Raw genomic sequence first — 19147 nt, forward strand, 5'->3', positions numbered from 1 at the left:
GAAGCAGGTTGAAGCAGGTGCTGCAGACAAACACAGACACCTCCTCTGTTTTACTGCAACATGTTGAAGGTTGAACTGATGTAACTATGATCACACTAAATGTTTGTCTTGTCTGTGGATTTATTGTGTTCATGAAGAATCTGTCAGATTCACTTTGGACTCAGCTCTGATCTGAATTAAAACAGGTGGTGTTGAAGCTGTTAACCAATCTCAGTCACCAGGGGGCGCCATCACTTTAGATCAGTTGAAGCTGAATTAGTGACACTTAAGTTTAAAGCTTTTTACAATGTGTTGGGTTAGGGTCGATTTTTTTTAGGGTTAGGGTTAGGGTTTTGATTTTCCAGCATATCATAAAAAATCCACTTCAACATTTTTCTTTCATCACTTGTTTATTTTATATGACAGAAATGAGAAAAAAAAACTAAACATTTTCTTTCATTTACACAAAATAAACAAAAACATCCAGAAATATAAAATCCTCTCTGATCAAACTCTGCAGTGACCAGAAGACCAGCAGCCACAGCACTGGTCAGACTGGTGGAACTGAGTATTTGTTTGTTTGGGTTAAATTAAAAGAATTAAAACATCCTCCTCCAGCTGCTGATCAATAATCCATCCCTGATCAATGTCTGAAATAAGAAAACAGTCAAACAACTTCAGGTCAGTCACTTTATTGATCCAGTCAACACACACACGCAGCTCCGCTGGCCAATGACAGTTGAGGACGTTGATCCTGATTGGACAAGAGGACAGTCAGCTGACACGCTCGTCCTCAGAGAGAAATCTTTGTGTTTCTGAAGCTCGAGTTGTCCCTGGAACACAAAATAACAACATCAAAGACCCAAAACCTGGTCCTACACTGTTCTAACAGGGTTCTGACAGAACCACACCAGGACCAGTTCTAATACTGGATGTTGTTGGTTAAGTTTAGGCTAACTCTTCAAGATGGTGTTTTCCAGTCTTTCTAGAGTAGCAGCAGTACCTGAGGCTGTCATTGGGGGTCTTGTAGCCCATGTTTTTTTTCTATTTATTGCATGTGCCATGTGTAAAAGTGCTTTTGAGTGCTTTACTTTGTATATTGTATATTTCAGATGTAATTTTTTTATTACACCGTTTGCATTCTGTGAACAGCAAAGTAGGAATTTCATTGCACAATGGAGAGCATGTTCCTTTATTGTGCATGACAATAAACACTTTGAATCTTGAATGATAGTGTTTTACAGTAGTACTACATTAACAGTAGTAGTAGTAAGATTAGTACCTGAGGCTGTCGTTGTGGGTCTTGTACTCCATGATGGTGTTGGTTGGAAGGTTCAGAACTCGTCTTAAAGTATCTCTGATCCTCGACGTCGTCATTTGGTCATTGGACGTTCTGTTCCAGATTGACAAGATGTCCTCCTGATGGACAGACAGGTAGATAACAATGATCCGGCTACAATGATCTGATAGTAGTAGTAGCAGTAGTAGTTGTCGTACTGAAGTCAGTCATACCTGGAAGCGAATGGAGACGACAGCTCCACAGATCTCCTCTCCCACCATGAACTGCTCTCCCAACATGGCCAGGATGATGTTCTCCCAGAAGCGACTGGCGAGACCTTTACGGAGACGAATGATCCACTTCCCCCCACTGCGGTTTGACTCGTCCTGCACCGAGACAGGACAGACAGGTGAGAGAGAGACAGGGCTGAGTCCCAGACTGGCTACACTGGCTGCGTGTTACATGAGGCTGCAGCGTGGCTTCAACTACAGACTCAGTAGAAGAGGGAAATCACTTCATCACATGAATTGATAACGATCAAAGACATACTGAGCAGACAGGAGCTGCAGCAACACTGTCACTGTTAGAGCCACAGACAAAATCTGGTTGATTCTAACATTTCAGGAATTTTAGTAGTAATAAGTGAGAGTCTTTACTTTTGATTATAGCATTTAATCATATTTTATCTCATTTCATTTTGATATTATTTGTGTTTATCTACCAGATCAAGAAACCTATATATCAGGGATGTCCCAATCCGATCACGTGATAGGAAATCAAGGCCGATCTGGCCAGTGTGAGGTGGAGAGGATTATCCATGATGGATAAGTTTTTTCAGTGTCCTCCTCTCCACCACAGCCTCCAGTGTCCTGTTTACAGCCAATCACAGAGCCAACCTTCCTGATGAGTTGAAGTGGATGTTGAGTCTGTTGGTGTCGCTGGCTCCGATGCTGCTCCCCCATCAAACTACCACAAAGAAAAGTACACTGGCCACCACAGGCTGGTAAAAGATCTCCAACATCTTGCTGCACACGTTGAAGGATCTCAGCTTCCTCAGGAAGTAAAGTCTGCTCACCCCCTTCTTGTAAACAGCTTCAGTGTTAGATCTCCAGTCTGTGGCTAACACCAAGGTACTTTAAGTCCCCCAACCCCCCACCCCTCCAAAGCTTGACCTCGGCAGGCGGCGCGTACGGACGCAGCGGCCCCTCTCTGTCCCAAAATGGAGTATTTTACGTGTTTTTCATGTTTGTCTTCCTCTGTGTGCACAAGGAATTGTACGTTTTCGTCGCGTTTGTCCGTCCCAAGGCGCACATATAGCCGCAGGACTCTTTTTGACATCGGAAATACTTTTTTCTGGAAGATAAACCCGACTCATGCTGAGGAGCTTCACAACCATGGCCTTCTCCGGCGGCCCGCTTCAACACCGACCCCCACTATTGCAGCCCACCCACAGAGGAAGCGCCGCAAGCGGTGCGAGAGGAGGCAGAAGCGAGGAAAGCGCGGAGGTATCCGGGCTAGGCTAACGGCTAACCCACACAAGCCGGCTATTCCATCTATCGTACTAGCCAACGTACGCTCCTTAGACAATAAACTGGATTACATACAGCTCATGAGATCGACCCAGCGGACTGTGAGAGAGTGCTGTGTTTTGGTGTTTACGGAAACATGGCTGAACGATAACACACCGGACTCCGCCATTCAGCTCGACCGGCTAACGTGCCACCGAGCAGACAGAGCCCTCATAGAAGGAGGTAAGACCCGCGGTGGCGGGGTCTGTGTGTATATCCGGGATGCTTGGTGTCGGGACGCTGTGGTGGTTTGCAGACACTGTTCAGCCCTTGTGGAGTTTATGATCATCAAATGCCGGCCTTTCTATCTACCGAGGGAGTTTTCTGCTATCCTGCTTGTTGCAGTCTACATCCCCCCCAGCTGTAACAACAATGACAGAGACAAGGCATTGAGTGAACTGTACAGCTCCATAAATGAACAGCAGACTGCCCACCCAGAGGGACTTCTCATCGTGGCTGGAGATTTCAATCATGCAAATCTCAAAACAGTGTTTCCTAATGTGTACCAACACATTGACTTTGCAACAAGGGGAAACAACACACTGGACCAGGTTTACACTACATTGAGAGGAGCATACAAGGCAGCACCCCTCCCCCACCTCGGCGCTTCTGACCACATCACTGTTATGCTAATGCCAGCATACAGGCCTAGGGTCAAAGTCACCAGACCGGTTCAGAAACAGGTACGGGTGTGGCCAGAGGGGGCCTCCTCAGCACTCCAGGACTGCTTCTCCACCACAGACTGGGACATGTTTAAGCAGGCAGCCACTTACAACCACCACATCAACATACAGGAGTACTCGGACACTATTACTGCCTACATCAGCAAATGCATTGATGATGTCACGGACACCAAGACCGTCACAGTACGGGCCAATCAGAAACCATGGCTGACGGGGGAAGTACATCGGTTACTGAGAGCCCGGAATGCTGCTTTCAGAGCAGGTGATGAGGCTGGTCTCAGATCAGCAAGAGCCAACCTGTCCCGTGGCATCAGACTTGCAAAGAGGCAGTACAGCAACAGGATAACTCACCACTTCACCGACAGCAGAGACACAAGGAGCCTGTGGCAGGGGTTACAGACCATCACGGACTACAAGCCTCGACCACAGACCTGTGATAACAACATAACTCTGCTGAATGATCTGAACCACTTCTACGGACGGTTTGAAGCCGACAACAACACCTCTGCACAGAAAACAGCACCCCCTCCAGACGACCAGGTACTGTCCCTGTCCCCAGCCAGCGTGAGGAGATCCCTCTCCAGGATCAACGCACGGAAAGCTGCAGGACCAGACAACATCCCGGGTCGCGTGCTGAAGGACTGTGCAGAGGAGCTCACAGATGTCTTCACAGACATCTTCAACATCTCCCTGAGCCAAGCTGTTGTCCCTACCTGCTTCAAGAACACCACCATCATCCCGGTTCCAAAGAAGGCCTCTCCATCCTGCTTCAATGACTACCGCCCCGTGGCACTGACCCCCATCATCATGAAGTGCTTCGAGCGGTTAGTCATGAAACACATCAAATCCAGCCTACCTCCCTCCCTGGACCCGTACCAGTTTGCATATCGGACCAACCGGTCCACTGACGATGCAATTTCCACCGCCCTCCACTCAGCTCTCACCCACCTGGACTCTAAAGACTCATATGTGAGGATGCTGTTCCTGGATTTCAGTTCAGCGTTCAACACGATCATCCCCCAGCAGCTGATACAGAAACTGGACTGTCTAGGACTGAACACCTCACTCTGCAACTGGTTGCTGGACTTCCTAACAAGAAGACCACAGGCAGTTCGGGTCGGCAGCAGCGTGTCCAGCACCATCACACTGAACACAGGGGCTCCCCAAGGATGCGTGCTCAGCCCCTTACTGTTCACCCTGCTGACCCATGACTGCACACCAACACACGACAGCAACCTCTTCGTCAAGTTTGCGGACGACACGACTGTGGTGGGGCTCATCAGAAACAACGATGAGTCAAACTACAGGGACGAGGTGAGCCAACTGGCCAAGTGGTGCAGAGACAACAACCTCTCTCTGAACGTGATGAAGACGAAGGAGATTGTTGTCGACTTCCGGAGAGCCCCCACCCAGCACCTTCCACTGACCATCAATGGTGCTGCTGTGGAGAGAGTGAGCAGCACCAAGTTCCTGGGTGTGCACCTCTCTGAGGACCTCTCTTGGAGCAGCAACACCGCATCACTGGCCAGGAAAGCTCAGCAGCGCCTCTACTTCCTCCGCAGACTGAGAAGAGCCAGAGCACCAGTCCCCATCATGTGCACCTTCTACCGCGGCACCACCAAGAGCATCCTGACCAGCTGCATCACTGTGTGGTACGGCAGCTGCACTGCATCCTGCAAGAAGACCCTGCAGCGCATAGTGAGAGCAGCTGAGAGGATCATCGGTACCCCCTCCCCTCCCTCCAGGACATTTACAAAACACGCCTAGCCCGCAAAGCACTCAGCATTGCGGGCGACCCCACCCACCCCAACCACCATCTCTTCAGTCTCCTGCCATCCGGGAGGAGGGTGAGGAGCCTCCGGACGAGAACCAGCAGACTGAGGGACAGCTTCATGCACCAGGCCACCAGGATGCTGAACTCTCTCCCAGAACTGCCCCCCCTTCCCTCTCCGCCCACTGCCCCCACAAACTCTGGACCTTGCTGACCCCCCCGCCGCCCCTCCTCCCCCCACGGACATTACTTACCCCCCCCCCCCCCCCCACCCACCCAAAAGGCACCAGCCACTTTACAAACTCAGTAAAAACTCAGTAAAAGAACACTTAGAAAAATATATATATATATAAAAATAAAAAAATTGCAAATTGCACTATGTACAAATGTTTCACATGTTTACATTCCGCGATGTCACCTGTATATATTTAAAATCTATATTTAAATCTTTATTTTTTCATTTTTACTTCTACTTTTTTTACACTCATTGTGGATAGAGAGTAACAGAATTTCAATTCTCTGTATGTCTTGCACATATTGCAGCATTGACAATAAAGCCAACTTTGAACTTTGAACTTTGAACTTTGAACATCCTTTCCCAGAATGTGCAGTGGTTGGAAGGCTGCTTCCTCTTCTTCCTAAAATCAATCACCATCTCTCTGGTCTTGCTAATGTTCAGCTGCAGGTGATTCTGTCTAGTCCATTCCACAAAGTTGTCTACCAGTTCACTGTACTTACCTTCCTGTCCCTCACTTGTACACCCAACCCAACAGCTGAGTCATCAGAAAACTTCTGCAGGTGTTGTACTGAAAGTCAGTGAACAGGAAAGGAGAAAGCACAGTTCCCTGCAGAGGTCCTGTATCATTAACCACAACATCAGACAGAACACTGCCCATACAAGCAAACTGTGGCCTGCCAGGAGATCATTGTGTCATCTACGCTAATCACCCACAGCTTCTCACCCAGTCGCAGTGGCTGAATGGTGTTAAAAGCACTGGAGAAATCAAAGAATGTGATTCTCACAGTGCCTCCTCCACAATCCAGGTGTGAATAGGCTCATTGCAGCAGGTAGATGACAGTGTCATCAACTCCCAAGTGGGGTTGGTAAGCAAATTGCAGAGGGTCTAGCAGGGCTCTCACCTGCAGCCTCAGTTTGGCCAAGACCAGTCTCTCCAGCACCTTCATGACGTAAGATGTGAGGGCCACTGGTCGGTAGTCATTGAGGTCTGATGGTGTCGACGTCTTTGGCACAGGAACCAGGCAGGAAGCACTGGTATTCTCTCCTGACCCAGGCTCAAGTTGTAGAGGTGTTGTAGGACAGGAGACAGCTGGCTGGCACATTTCTTCAGCATCCTGGGGCTGATACTATCAGGGAAGGTGCTGGTGTCTTGAGTGGAAGTGGAGGAGGAGGAGGAGGAGGAGGAGGAGGAGGAGGAGGAGAGGTGCTGAACAGGAGAGCTCACATCAGGGGAGTGAGGGGGGAGGGGAGGAAGCATTTGGGGCAGTGAGGGTGTGTGGGGACCTGGAGGTGTCGGGGAGACGACAGAAGCCTGTGAGCTGAACCTACTGAAGAAATTATTCAGCTCGTTTGCCCTCTCCAAGCTGCCTGATGACTGTCTGCCGCTCACCTTACACCCAGTGATCTGCCTCATTCCTGTCCACACATCCCTCACATTGTTGTGCTGGAGTTTGGCCTCCAGGTTCCTCCTGTATGTGTCTTTACAGGCCCTCAGCATATCCCTGAGTTCATGCTGCACTCTCCTCAGTTCTTCCATGTCTCCAGACCTGAACGCCCTCTTCTTCTTGTTAAGAATAGCTTTCAGGTCATTGGTGATCCAAGGCTTATTGTTAGGGAAGCAGTGTACGGGTTGGCATGGTGGTGTGTTCACAGAACCTGATGTATTCTGTGATACAGTCGGTCATGCTGTCGAGATCCTCTCTATGTGGCTCAACAAGTACATCCCAGTATGTTGACTCAAAGCAGTCCTGTAGTGCATCAGCAGCCTCCTGAGTCCACCCCCTTACGCTCCTAGTGTGAACAGTGTGAACAGGCTGCTGCTGAACAAGAGGGACATACTTAGGGGTCAGCTGGACCAGGTTGTGGTGTGGTGAAATGTTGGGAAATATTTTATCCAGTGAGACGTGATTAAAATTCCCAGTGATGACAATAAATGTGTTAGGATGCTCCGTCTGTATCTGGGCAACAGCGGAGTGGATGATGTCACAGGCCACCGCTGCATCAGCTGAAGGAGGAACGTACGTGTACGTTTCCGCTGCTTATCACGTCCCTGTCCGCCCCAACAGTGCTGAAGATGGGTACCGCCACGCTGTTGTCGGGGATGTGAGTGTGAAGCCATGTCTCTGTGAAACACAGCCCACTGCTCTCACGATATTCCCTCTGAGCCTTTATCAGCATGGCAAGCTCGTCCGTCTTATTCCCCAAAGACCTCAGGTTCCCCATGAAAATCGCCGGTACAGCCGATCTATGTCTCCTCCTCTTTGCCCTTCATTTCACTCCGGCCCTGCAGCCCCGGCATTTCCTCCGCAGCTCCTTTGGGACCTCAGGCCTGGCTCCACGCAGCAGTGCAGGTTCACACAGCAGTGCAGGTTTACACAGCGCAATCAGCTTGTCGCGTGTGTAAACAATGCGCTCAATGATGCACTCCTGACCCTCTGTTGCTAGGGCTAGCAGAAACATCATAACAAGTGCCGCAAAAGTTCAAAAAAGTAAGGTGTCCATCCTCTCACGGTCTCTGGAGAAGAGTTGCCATAACTCACAACAAAAATCAAAACAGAAATACAAAAAAAATACAAAAAACCCACAAAAAAACTATGAAAAACTTGGAAACCCACGGGAGCTGCTGCAACAGGCTGCCACCTAGTACGGTACAGTGATTATTTATATATATATATATGTGTATATATATATATATATATATATATATATATATATATATATTTATAATCACCGTTATGTGGTGGTACAGAGTCAGGGGGTAACAGAGGAGCTGCATTTAATACAGCAAATAAAAAACAAACACTCAAAGAATACGAGTTCACTCAAGCACCACAAGCAAAGACACCGTCACGCACATGATAATCAGCAACTAGTTAGAGCCCGAGGACCCTGTTGTTTCTGTCAGTTCAAAATGTTTGTCTGCCAAAAGAAGCGAATGTTTGGCGTAAACGTCCAAAAAAACTCACTAAACTCTGCACACACGTCACATCTGATGTTTACGATTCAACATGATGGGTTGTGGGGGGACACCACAGCACCCCAAACAGTGGGTCATATGACCAAAGACCTTCTTTGATCTTAATGAAATTTGAAGGACTCATAGGTCTTATCGATATAGCCAGGAATTCATTTTGAGAATGTTTTTTGGCCCCAACAGGAAGTCGGCCATTTTAATTACCGTACGCCAATTCTAATTTTTCCGGATCTGTTTAGAGGACTTTAGGATGTTCACAGAGTTATCAAATTTGGCAAGTAGGTTCAAACTTATGAGTACTTTAATCCGCCTTCAGGTGCGGGTTAGCCCCCTGATGGCTTTTTACATTTCGTACATACAGACAAACTCCTACACAAGCCAAAGTTTGCACATCCATCATGAGTCACCAACACTGATATCTGATAGGGTCCGGGCCTTTTCAGTTATAAGATGTCTCCACAGTGCCCCCTGTAAGATTTCATGCTTGAAGCCCCGCAATCTACATGCACCTACATGCACGACATTTGCTATGCAGATGTATCATGGCCATATACACAAAAAATCCTCTTGGACCCAAACCCTCAGTCCAACAGGAAGTCAGCCATTTTGATTCACAGTTGAGATTTTGCTGCCACTTGGCAGCATTTCACTCCTCATACTTTAACAAACTCCTCCTACAGATTTAACACCACAGACTTCACATTCAGTCAGTATCATCCTCAGACCTTGAAGATGTAAAAGTTATCAAAAGCCTTCGCATCTGTTACACCGTGTGGGTATGGCAGTGCGGACAATTTCGATGCTTCGCCATAAAGCAGGAAGTCCTTATAACCTCAACATACACTTTCCCATCTGCACCACATTGCTCACACATGTAGAGGGTGTCGCCCCGAATACATCTGTGCATCAATACTGTGTCATATCTATAGTGCCACCCACTGGACACAGTGTTTTACACAAGCACAGGGTTTGTACACTTTTTTAGCAATAGTTTTCCATGACTTTTCAATGACTTCTCCATTCATTAAATTTCCAAGACCGAAAATCAGTGCTTCTAAATCAAACCACAGACACATGTTGATCCTAGGTGTGATTTTTCATTAACTTTTCAAGAACCTAGATAATGCACTTTCAATTTCCAAAACTTTTCGAGGTTTTTCATGACCATACAAACCCTGCAAGCAAACCAAAGCTGAAGTAAAACCAGGAAACCCCCCCCCCCACACACACACAAACACACACACTTTACACACATAACACATGCATACACTTTTGAAAGAAGACAACTGAAGCTCTATCTTACACTCAGCCATTAGCAGTGCAGACAAACATCATCCAATTTACAGTAACAGGTTGTTTCTCCACATCATACAATACAACACAACATATAACTGATGTGCGATCTCTAGCACCACATAGTGGCCACAGGCAGTGTTATTTCACCTATTCAAACCACGTCCAGTAAACACATGCACATGCAGACATCTAAGTTCTACAGACATCTACATATACAGCACCACAGCCAAAAGCTTGTGGGCAGCGGGGGCACGATCATTGCTGCTTGCTGCTTTATCTGCCGTTTCTTTTTGTCAATAAGTTGATAGTGACAAGAACAGCATGTTTATTTTTCAAACTGTTGATTTTTGTGGAATAAATCATCCATATTGCTTCATTTAACATCAGCCTCATTTCCTCATTGGAATATTATGGAAGTTGCCCTTTAAAAAGCACGAGTCAGAAATGTAGGACGGCGCCACAGCCCGACGCACATGAGCAGCGGCCCGATCAGTTTCTTTTGTGTCAATAATAATAGTGACTAGAACAGCATTTCTGTGTTATACTCCTACAGCACCACTACATAATACTGCTAACTTTACATTCTCATTCAGGCATTTAGCAGATGCTTATGTCCAAAGCAACTCACAATAGGTACATTCATCACATGAAAGAAACCACAACAAATTAAAAAGAAGAGGAAAAAAAGAGAGAAGAAAGAAAAACTGTACCACAGTACATGTTGTTACCTCCCACATGGGTTTGATTCCCTCCTTGAACAGGTGGAAGTCACTGTGTCCACTCAGATCACCTGGTCTGACCAGGTGACTGTAAAACCTCCAAAACTGCTCCACCTAGACACCCACCAACACACACACACAGACAAAAGCAAAAAACTTTGTGTTCTAAAAACTAAACAATCATTTCACACAAAAGAAAATGGCAAATTATTGATTGATTGTGTGAGTGCGTGTGTACGTACCGAGGCAACAGTGCCGATCTGTCTGATGTTTTGTTCGTAACTCTGAGAACTCGCCGGACGACTCGGAGTTCTTCTGCTGTACCAGAAGGTGTAGTTGTACTGGAGAGGGTGTTCACCTGCACCTGGACACACTGTCTACAGACAGACAGACAGGTGAGCGATAGACAGGTGAGAGAAGACATGCAGACAGACAGACTGTCTCACCTTCCGTCGGTTGTTGTTGTTGTTGTTGTTGGTCCTGTCACTGTTGTCATAGTGACAGTCTGACTCTTCCTGGTCCTCCTCATCTTTTGGACTGAAATACAAACAGGAAGTGAGTCTGCTGTCCTGCAGGTGATGCGACAGTCCGACAAAAACCAGCTGAGTCTGACTGTGCCTGACAGAGTAATAGTAATACTGTGTTTATCCTCTCACAGTACTGCAGTAATTTAATATAAATATCTGTGTGAGATCAGGTAGTAATACTGTGTTTATCCTCTCACAGTACTGCAGTAATTTAATATAAATATCTGTGTGAGATCAGGTAGTAATACTGTGTTTATCCTCTCACAGTACTGCAGTAATTTAATATAAATATCTGTGTGAGATCAGGTAGTAATACTGTGTTTATCCTCTCACAGTACTGCAGTAATTTAATATAAATATCTGTGTTAGATGTAGTAATACTGTGTTTATCCTCTCACAGTACTGCAGTAATTTAATATAAATATCTGTGTTAGATGTAGTAATACTGTGTTTATCCTCTCACAGTACTGCAGTAATTTAATATAAATATCTGTGTGAGATGTAGTTATACTGTGTTTATCCTCTCACAGTACTGCAGTACTTTATCTAAATATCTGTGTTAGATGTAGTAATACTGTGTTAATCCTCTCACAGTACTGCAGTAATTTAATATAAATATCTGTGAGATCAGGTAGTAATACTATGTTTATCCTCTCACAGTACTGCAGTAATTTAATATAAATATCTGTGTTAGATGTAGTAATACTGTGTTTATCCTCTCACAGTACTGCAGTAATTTAATATAAATATCTGTGTTAGATGTAGTAATACTGTGTTTATCCTCTCACAGTACTGCATTAATTTAATATAAATATCTGTGTTAGATGTAGTAATACTGTGTCTATCCTCTCACAGTACTGCAGTAATTTAATATAAATATCTGTGTGAGATCAGGTAGTAATACTATGTTTATCCTCTCACAGTACTGCAGTACTTTATCTAAATATCTGTGTTAGATGTAGTAATACTGTGTTTATCCTCTCACAGTACTGCAGTAATTTAATATAAATATCTGTGTTAGATGTAGTAATACTATGTTTATCCTCTCACAGTACTGCAGTAATTTAATATAAATATCTGTGTTAGATGTAGTAATACTGTGTTTATCCTCTCACAGTACTGCAGTACTTTATCTAAATATCTGTGTTAGATGTAGTAATACTGTTTATCCTCTCACAGTACTGCAGTACTTTATCTAAATATCTGTGTTAGATGTAGTAATACTGTGTTTATCCTCTCACAGTACTGCAGTAATTTAATATAAATATCTGTGTGAGATCAGGTAGTAATACTGTGTTTATCCTCTCACAGTACTGCAGTACTTTAATATAAATATCTGTGTTAGATGTAGTAATACTGTGTTTATCCTCTCACAGTACTGCAGTACTTTATCTAAATATCTGTGTTAGATGTAGTAATACTGTGTTTATCCTCTCACAGTACTGCAGTACTTTATCTAAATATCTGTGTTAGATGTAGTAATACTGTGTTTATCCTCTCACAGTACTGCAGTACTTTAATATAAATATCTGTGTTAGATGTAGTAATACTGTGTTTATCCTCTCACAGTACTGCATTAATTTAATATAAATATCTGTGTTAGATGTAGTAATACTGTGTTTATCCTCTCACAGTACTGCAGTACTTTAATATAAATATCTGTGTTAGATGTAGTAATACTGTGTTTATCCTCTCACAGTACTGCAGTACTTTAATATAAGTATCTTCGTTAATCAGAGTTTTATTGATAAATGATAAAGTGAATGAGGAGCAGTAATGTGATGCTAGCGGTTAGCTGTTAGCTGCGGTGTTCCGGATCGTATTCCGGTTCTGTTCCGGGTGTAAAGTGGGTCTTACCGCTCCAGCTGGTTCATCTCTCCACCGTTTGTCTCTCTACTCTCTGTTTTCTCTTTTATTCTCTTTGTTTCTTTATTTTTTACTTTATTTTCTTCTTCTGTTTCTCCTCGTGCAGCTGTGCTGTGAGCTAATGGCTGTCATTGCGCATGTGCAGGGGAGTTTTACGGGAGGGGAGAAAGGACAAATTGAACTAAGCGCAGTTTGAGTAACGGATACAGCACTTTACTCGGATATTTCTGCTTCATGCTACTAGTTACTTTACTCCACCAGTCAGATAGATTCAGCTGTTTTTATTTCAGACATTTAAACATTTTTATTTATTTTGTCTTTCTTTTAAACCTTTTTCTCTTTGTTCTGCTGTTTGTCTCAATTTTAAATAAAATTAATATAAAACAGTGCGGAGACAAACTGAATTCATATTAATTCATATACAGTCTCAGTTATACTGACCGGATTGTAAAATAAATATATGAACTAAATCATTTTAGGGTTCTCGTAACACATTAATAGTAAACTGTCAATCTGTATCAAATACTGATGTGATGTCACCTGTGGTGACATCATCCAGAGCAATTCAATGACTCAGACCGCCAACAGCCCACCTTCTCAGACTTCACATGCTGAATCGTAGGTCAGACAAATACTGAATCAATCATAGACATATAAAGAGTAGACGCCGCAACGGCTGCCGGGCAGGGAGAAATGCGGCAGCCATCTTGGGGCGGTCATTCTACTCCGAGTTGAATGAATGTAGGCTACTAAGAAGAACGAAGAAAGAAAAGAGAATAATAAATAAGTTTGAGTTGAGAAGCAGGGAGAAAAGATGCCGCAGCATTGCCTAGCTTATTCCTGCTCTAATCGCCGGACTTTATTGAACAGGAGTCGGGGGATTACTTTTCACAAGTAAGATTTAACATTACTATTTGTTGTCTTTTGTAACGATTTTCCGCCATACGTATCAATTTTTACAAATCAGTTTTCTACCACCCCAGTTAGTTTAGAAACATTTTTTTAAGGTCGAAATGCTACGTTGCGTTACTTTAATAATACATACAACAGATCATCTGATTGTAGAATAGTTTGCAAACATGCTTATTCACAATTTAAGCAGCTTTGGTTCATTATCAACAGAAATGCATCAAAATTGATGTTTTGTTGAAGACATGTTGTAAGAAATTTGAAGGAAAAAGTAAGCTTGACCTCCTTTGTAAAAAAAGTGTTGACCAAATCTCCTTCTTTCATTTTGAAGGTTTCCCAAAGACAAAGATGTGAGGAAGAAGTGGGAATTGGCACTGAGGAGGGAAGGATTCACTGTAAGTGATACATCCGTGCTTTGCTCTGAACATTTTAAGCAGGGGGATTTTGATAGGACAGGTCAGATTGTCCAACTCAGAAATGGTGTTATTCCATCCATCTTCAACTTTCCTGTTCACCTCCAAATAGTAGGTGTATCATCATAAGGCTATTAGCATTCATAAAAGTAAATATTCTATTATCAATCACAGGGCAGGGTGAGATACTTATCCCTGTATATTCTTTTCAAGTATTATGCTTCTTCATTTTAGCCGGAAAAGTGCAGGACTACCGCTACCTCCAGAAGAGCTGAAGAGAGCCTGTTCATGGCCTTTCAGGATGCCCCAGAAACTGCACCATCACACCCACAACTTCAGCCTAATAATGTGATTATTTCTACTTTAACCATAATATCATAATGGTCCTAGACATATTAAAATCTCACTTGTTTGCTGCCACTCATATTAAACACACTCACAAATAAACCCACACACACACAATTGAAGAATTTTGGGGGCGCCGCATAGCTCAGTCGGTAGCGCGCGACCCATGTGCCGAGGCTCTGCAGCGGACCCGGGTTCGACTCCCGGCCCGGGTCCCTTTGCTGCGTGTCACTCCCCGTCTCTTACCCTGTTTCCTGTCTATCTCTTCACCTGTACTATCAAAATAAAGCCAGAAAGGCCAAAAAAATATCTTTAAAAAAAAAAATAAATTGAAGAATGTTGAACATGCATTCCTGGCGCACACACACACACACAGTCCTGGCAGTGGTTTTGACATGTGATGACTATATGAAAGGCCATACACTAGTGGTGTCAAAGTGATGTGATGTGTCATGTTCATCCCCCTCTCTCTACTAGGATCATGGCTATGCCTTGCCTGCCTCTCCTACCTCTCTTAAGGCCAGATTCACTGAAACCTTAGCAAGAGTGGAAAGTCTGGAGCGAGAGAAGAAGAATGCCATGGCCAGAGAAAAGAGGGCAAAGACCACAGTGAAGAGTCTTTTGTGGGATTTGAGGGAAAAAAAACCTCATTAATGATGAGCTCAAAGAGAAGCTTGAATTCTACTCAGGTAAGATGAAATTAGCACTTTGAAATGCATGTATATGTTATTCTTATACTCTTTATTAAACTCCTTAGTTAATATCTGTAGGGGACTTGTTGATTTTTGCTCATAAAATTTCAGATCTTCAGATAGACTTCATGCCAAAACAGAGTCATGAGTACACAAAGGACTACAGAGAGTTTGCGCTCACACTCCATCTACATGGTCCAAAGGCATACCAATATCTCAGAGAGACTCAGCATTTTCCCCTCCCACATCCACATACATTACAAAGGTAGTTTTAATGTTGTCTGATTGCATTTTTGGAAATGACCGATGCAAACATGTTGAAAATAAATAAATAACTACTTCTCTGTTTTTTTACAGGTGGCTGCGTTCAGTGGATGACAAGCCTGGCCTGAACAAAAATTGAGAATGTATCTTTACATTACATTTTCATTACATGTTATTCTCTCTGCTTTGTTACACAAGTCTGAGCATGTAGAGGCATTCCACTTCCTTCCCGTCCCCATTTGTTATCCAGGTTTTGTTTTAGTCACTCATGATTCTCTCTCTCTCATTTCTCACTCATTGACCTGATATGAGTTATATTGATACTCTATATATGATTTATATATATTTTCATATTCTCTGATATATAAATGTATCTATCTATCTATCTATCTATCTATCTATCTATCTATCTATCTATCTATCTATCTATCTATCTATCTATCTATCTATCTATCTATCTATCTATCTCTCTCTCTCTCTCTCTATATATATATATATATATATATATAATATTATATATATGAATCATATTGATACTCTACATGATTTATATATTTTTCATTTTCTCTGATATATAAATGTATCTATTACATATATGGATAGATATATATGATTTATATATATTTAATTTTCTCTGATATATAAACGTATGTATAATATATGTGTGTGTGTGTGTGTGTGTGTGTGTGTGTGTGTGTAAATATATATATATATATATATATATATATAGAGAGAGAGAGAGAGAGAGAGCCTATATGATTTCTGTTGTGTTTATAGTGTTTCATACATAACATATATCATACATCAGAATATTCTATTACTGTTAATCCATTTATAAAGAATAAAATACGCCGGCCCATGTGTCCTGTGTCATAGCTATAATGTATGACGTTTACAGCAAAAAGAAAACCGCGTGAAAATCAGTTTCTATATCAGAGTTACAATTGATTAAATGCGCTGACACCTAATCGCGCCTGCTGAACAGATTACACTGAGTGGAACGGGTGACCGCCCCAAGATGGCCGCCCCAATTCTCATCAGCGCCAACAGGCAGCAGCGTTCGACGCGGCGTCTACTCTTTATATGTCTATGGAATCAATACTGTGCCCTTTTTTTCTATGCACTCCATTCCATCATTTCCTGTTTTCGTGTTTTGATTACTGGCATGAGAGTAGCGCCACCCACTGTTAAGGAGGCGCAGCGCTGCTTTGAGTGGTATACATGTATGAAAATTATTACAAAGTGAAAGTGTTCTCCCTTGCACAGTAAAATCACTTAACATGATGCTACACGGATGTTAGCAACACAGTGCTAATTTTAGCAGTACAGTTACTGAATGTGAATCATCTCCTCTGACCTGAGTGAGTGACACAGTGCCACTGTCAGCACAGTACCTGAATGAGAATCACGTACTCAGCAACAGTTCTTTGTGTGCAGTAGGTTCGCAAATCATGAACGAATCACAGAGCGAACTTGAATCACGTCCTGACAGTTCTCTGTGTGAGTTGCAGCAGTTCCACTCTCGGCCGGCATGATCGCAGCTGAGCTCAACTGAACTGAGAAAGGAACGAATCAGTTCATGAAGTGATTACGTTCAGTTCGTTCACTCAAAAGATTTGTTCGTTCGAACGACACGGCCACGACTGACACAACACTACTGTTTATCTTTTACCTGATGAGTTCAGTTCTTCACTCAGTCAGCAGAGTCATTTTTTATACTGTGTCACATGAATTCTTTCAGTGGGGAGTTAAGGTCAGTCTAATCACATCTGGCAAACTCAAACTCAGACAAACCTCAGTGTGTTTAAACTGTGTTTACCTCAAACCCAGAGACACACTGAGACAGAAACAGGTCCAACTGCAGGACAAACACCCAGACATGAAGACAGAAAAGCTCTTCAGTGGAGAAACTGAACAACCTGTCCACCGGCAACAGCACAGCACAGCTCCACAGGTCACAGCCCTGCTGGAAAAAAATAGCATAGCATATTGGTGCTGGTCTATGCTGGTTTTCCAGCAGGGAGGTCAAGACCTGTGTTGCCAGATCTGGTGACAGAAACAAGCAAGCTGGTACTGTGCAAACTTCCCTGCTTGTTCTGACTGAAGGGGGGCGGCTGTAGCTCAGCGGGTAGAGCAGGTCGACAAGTGATCGGAAGGTCACTGGTTCAAATCCTTGTGCAAGATACTGAACCCCACATTGCTCATCAGTGAGGGCCCTGCGATGAGCTGGCGACTTGTCCAGGGAGTACCCTGCCGTCGCCCTGGGACAAGGCTGGGATTGGCTCCAGCAGCAACACCCCGCGACCCCATGGAAAGGGATAAGTGGTTACAGACAATGTTCTGGGTTTTGCATCTGAATGGTTAATCTTTTTTTTTTTTTCCGCAGTCACGCCAGTTCGCCAGAGATCAGCCCTGTCCAGGTTTACTTGTGAACCCTAACCCTAACCTGGTCTCCACGCTGCTCTCAAGCCGCTCGCTACACAAACGCCTCAGACTTTTCCACCCCTGAGCTGTTTGAGAATACAGACTTTCATGAAAAAAGATATAAGACTGACAGCATGCACTTTTGGACAATTTGTTGACAGTTGCGTTGTTTTGGACAGGCATCGACACAGTCACGTACACTGTCACTGTGTGGTCTGCAGCCCTCGTCCAACAGTGGTTTGCAGGTCTCAGACTCGGCATCTCCGTGTGGAATAGTAGTGTTCAAGCCACATCAAAATGAATACACATATACATGACTTGGATCGATGAGCAGGGTGATCGGAATGTTTTTCCTGGTTAACTGACATGGCTGAGGACCCCTTTCCAGACAGGATTCTCAAACCACACCTCCAGCACAGCTCAGACTCTTGCCAGTTAAAATGAACACCAGTTAAACTGTCGCACACAAGGACGAGCTTCAAAAAGTCAGACGCAATCAAACAGAGGAAAATGACTAATTTAAAGTATAAAAGAACTGGTTGTATACCTCAACTCCAGAGCAGGTAAAAGCTGAAAATTAAAATGAAGCTATAATCAAAACAAAACAAACTAAATCTACCTGTATTGGTTGAGAAACTTAGAAACTAAGCAGAGTTTTTTGTGTGTGTTCATGGCTGTTAAGACAGCAGAGGACCCTCTAACCCAGTTTGGGAATAAAAGTTATCCCTCAGAGTTGAGACTGGGGAGTGAAAGAGCCTCATGTTTGGACAAAATGAAATAGGTTCCTGGTTAAAAATATCCAATGTTCTTGTTCTTGTTGGTATAACTGTTATTTCGATGTGAAGGGACCTCTTATAATTTAAACAGAGGCGAAGAGCGAGTATTTCATTTAATTCATGACAGAATGCAAAGTGGACTCTTGAAAATAGTTTCTTTTAATGTGAATGGGGTTTTGAATCCAATTAAGAGTGTCATGACTTCTGTTTGTGTTTGTCTTTGTATTTGGTTTTTGGGTTCTTGTTTATATTTTACATATTTGTATCATGTCTTCTGTTAGGTTTTGCTTTCTCCATGTCTTGTGTTATGTTTTGCTTTTTCCATGTCTTGTGTCTCGTTTTGCTTTCTCCATGTCTTGTGTCTCATGTTTTGATGTTCCATGTCTTGTGTCTCATGTTTTGATGTTCCATGTCTTGTGTCTCA

General features: G+C 43.5%; 1 protein-coding gene and 1 pseudogene across 1 annotated transcript; one reads left to right on the forward strand and one right to left on the reverse strand.

Annotated features, from left to right (window-relative positions):
• Positions 1 to 655: 655 nt before the first annotated feature.
• On the reverse strand, positions 656 to 13055 carry eif4e2rs1 (eukaryotic translation initiation factor 4E family member 2 related sequence 1). The gene is made up of 7 exons (XM_037112863.1): positions 12892 to 13055; positions 10954 to 11044; positions 10750 to 10884; positions 10517 to 10621; positions 1492 to 1644; positions 1262 to 1398; positions 656 to 812 (listed from the first exon to the last, which is right to left on the reverse strand). The coding sequence occupies exons 1-7, from the start codon at positions 12906 to 12908 to the stop codon at positions 773 to 775; spliced, it is 678 nt and encodes a 225-aa protein (XP_036968758.1). The 5' UTR covers positions 12909 to 13055; the 3' UTR covers positions 656 to 772.
• A 659-nt stretch (positions 13056 to 13714) lies between these two features.
• LOC119027546 lies at positions 13715 to 15601 on the forward strand (annotated as a pseudogene).
• Positions 15602 to 19147: the final 3546 nt, after the last annotated feature.

Source organism: Acanthopagrus latus, chromosome 10 (assembly GCF_904848185.1).
Source record: "Acanthopagrus latus isolate v.2019 chromosome 10, fAcaLat1.1, whole genome shotgun sequence".
NCBI classification, from domain to species: Eukaryota; Metazoa; Chordata; class Actinopteri; order Spariformes; family Sparidae; genus Acanthopagrus; species Acanthopagrus latus.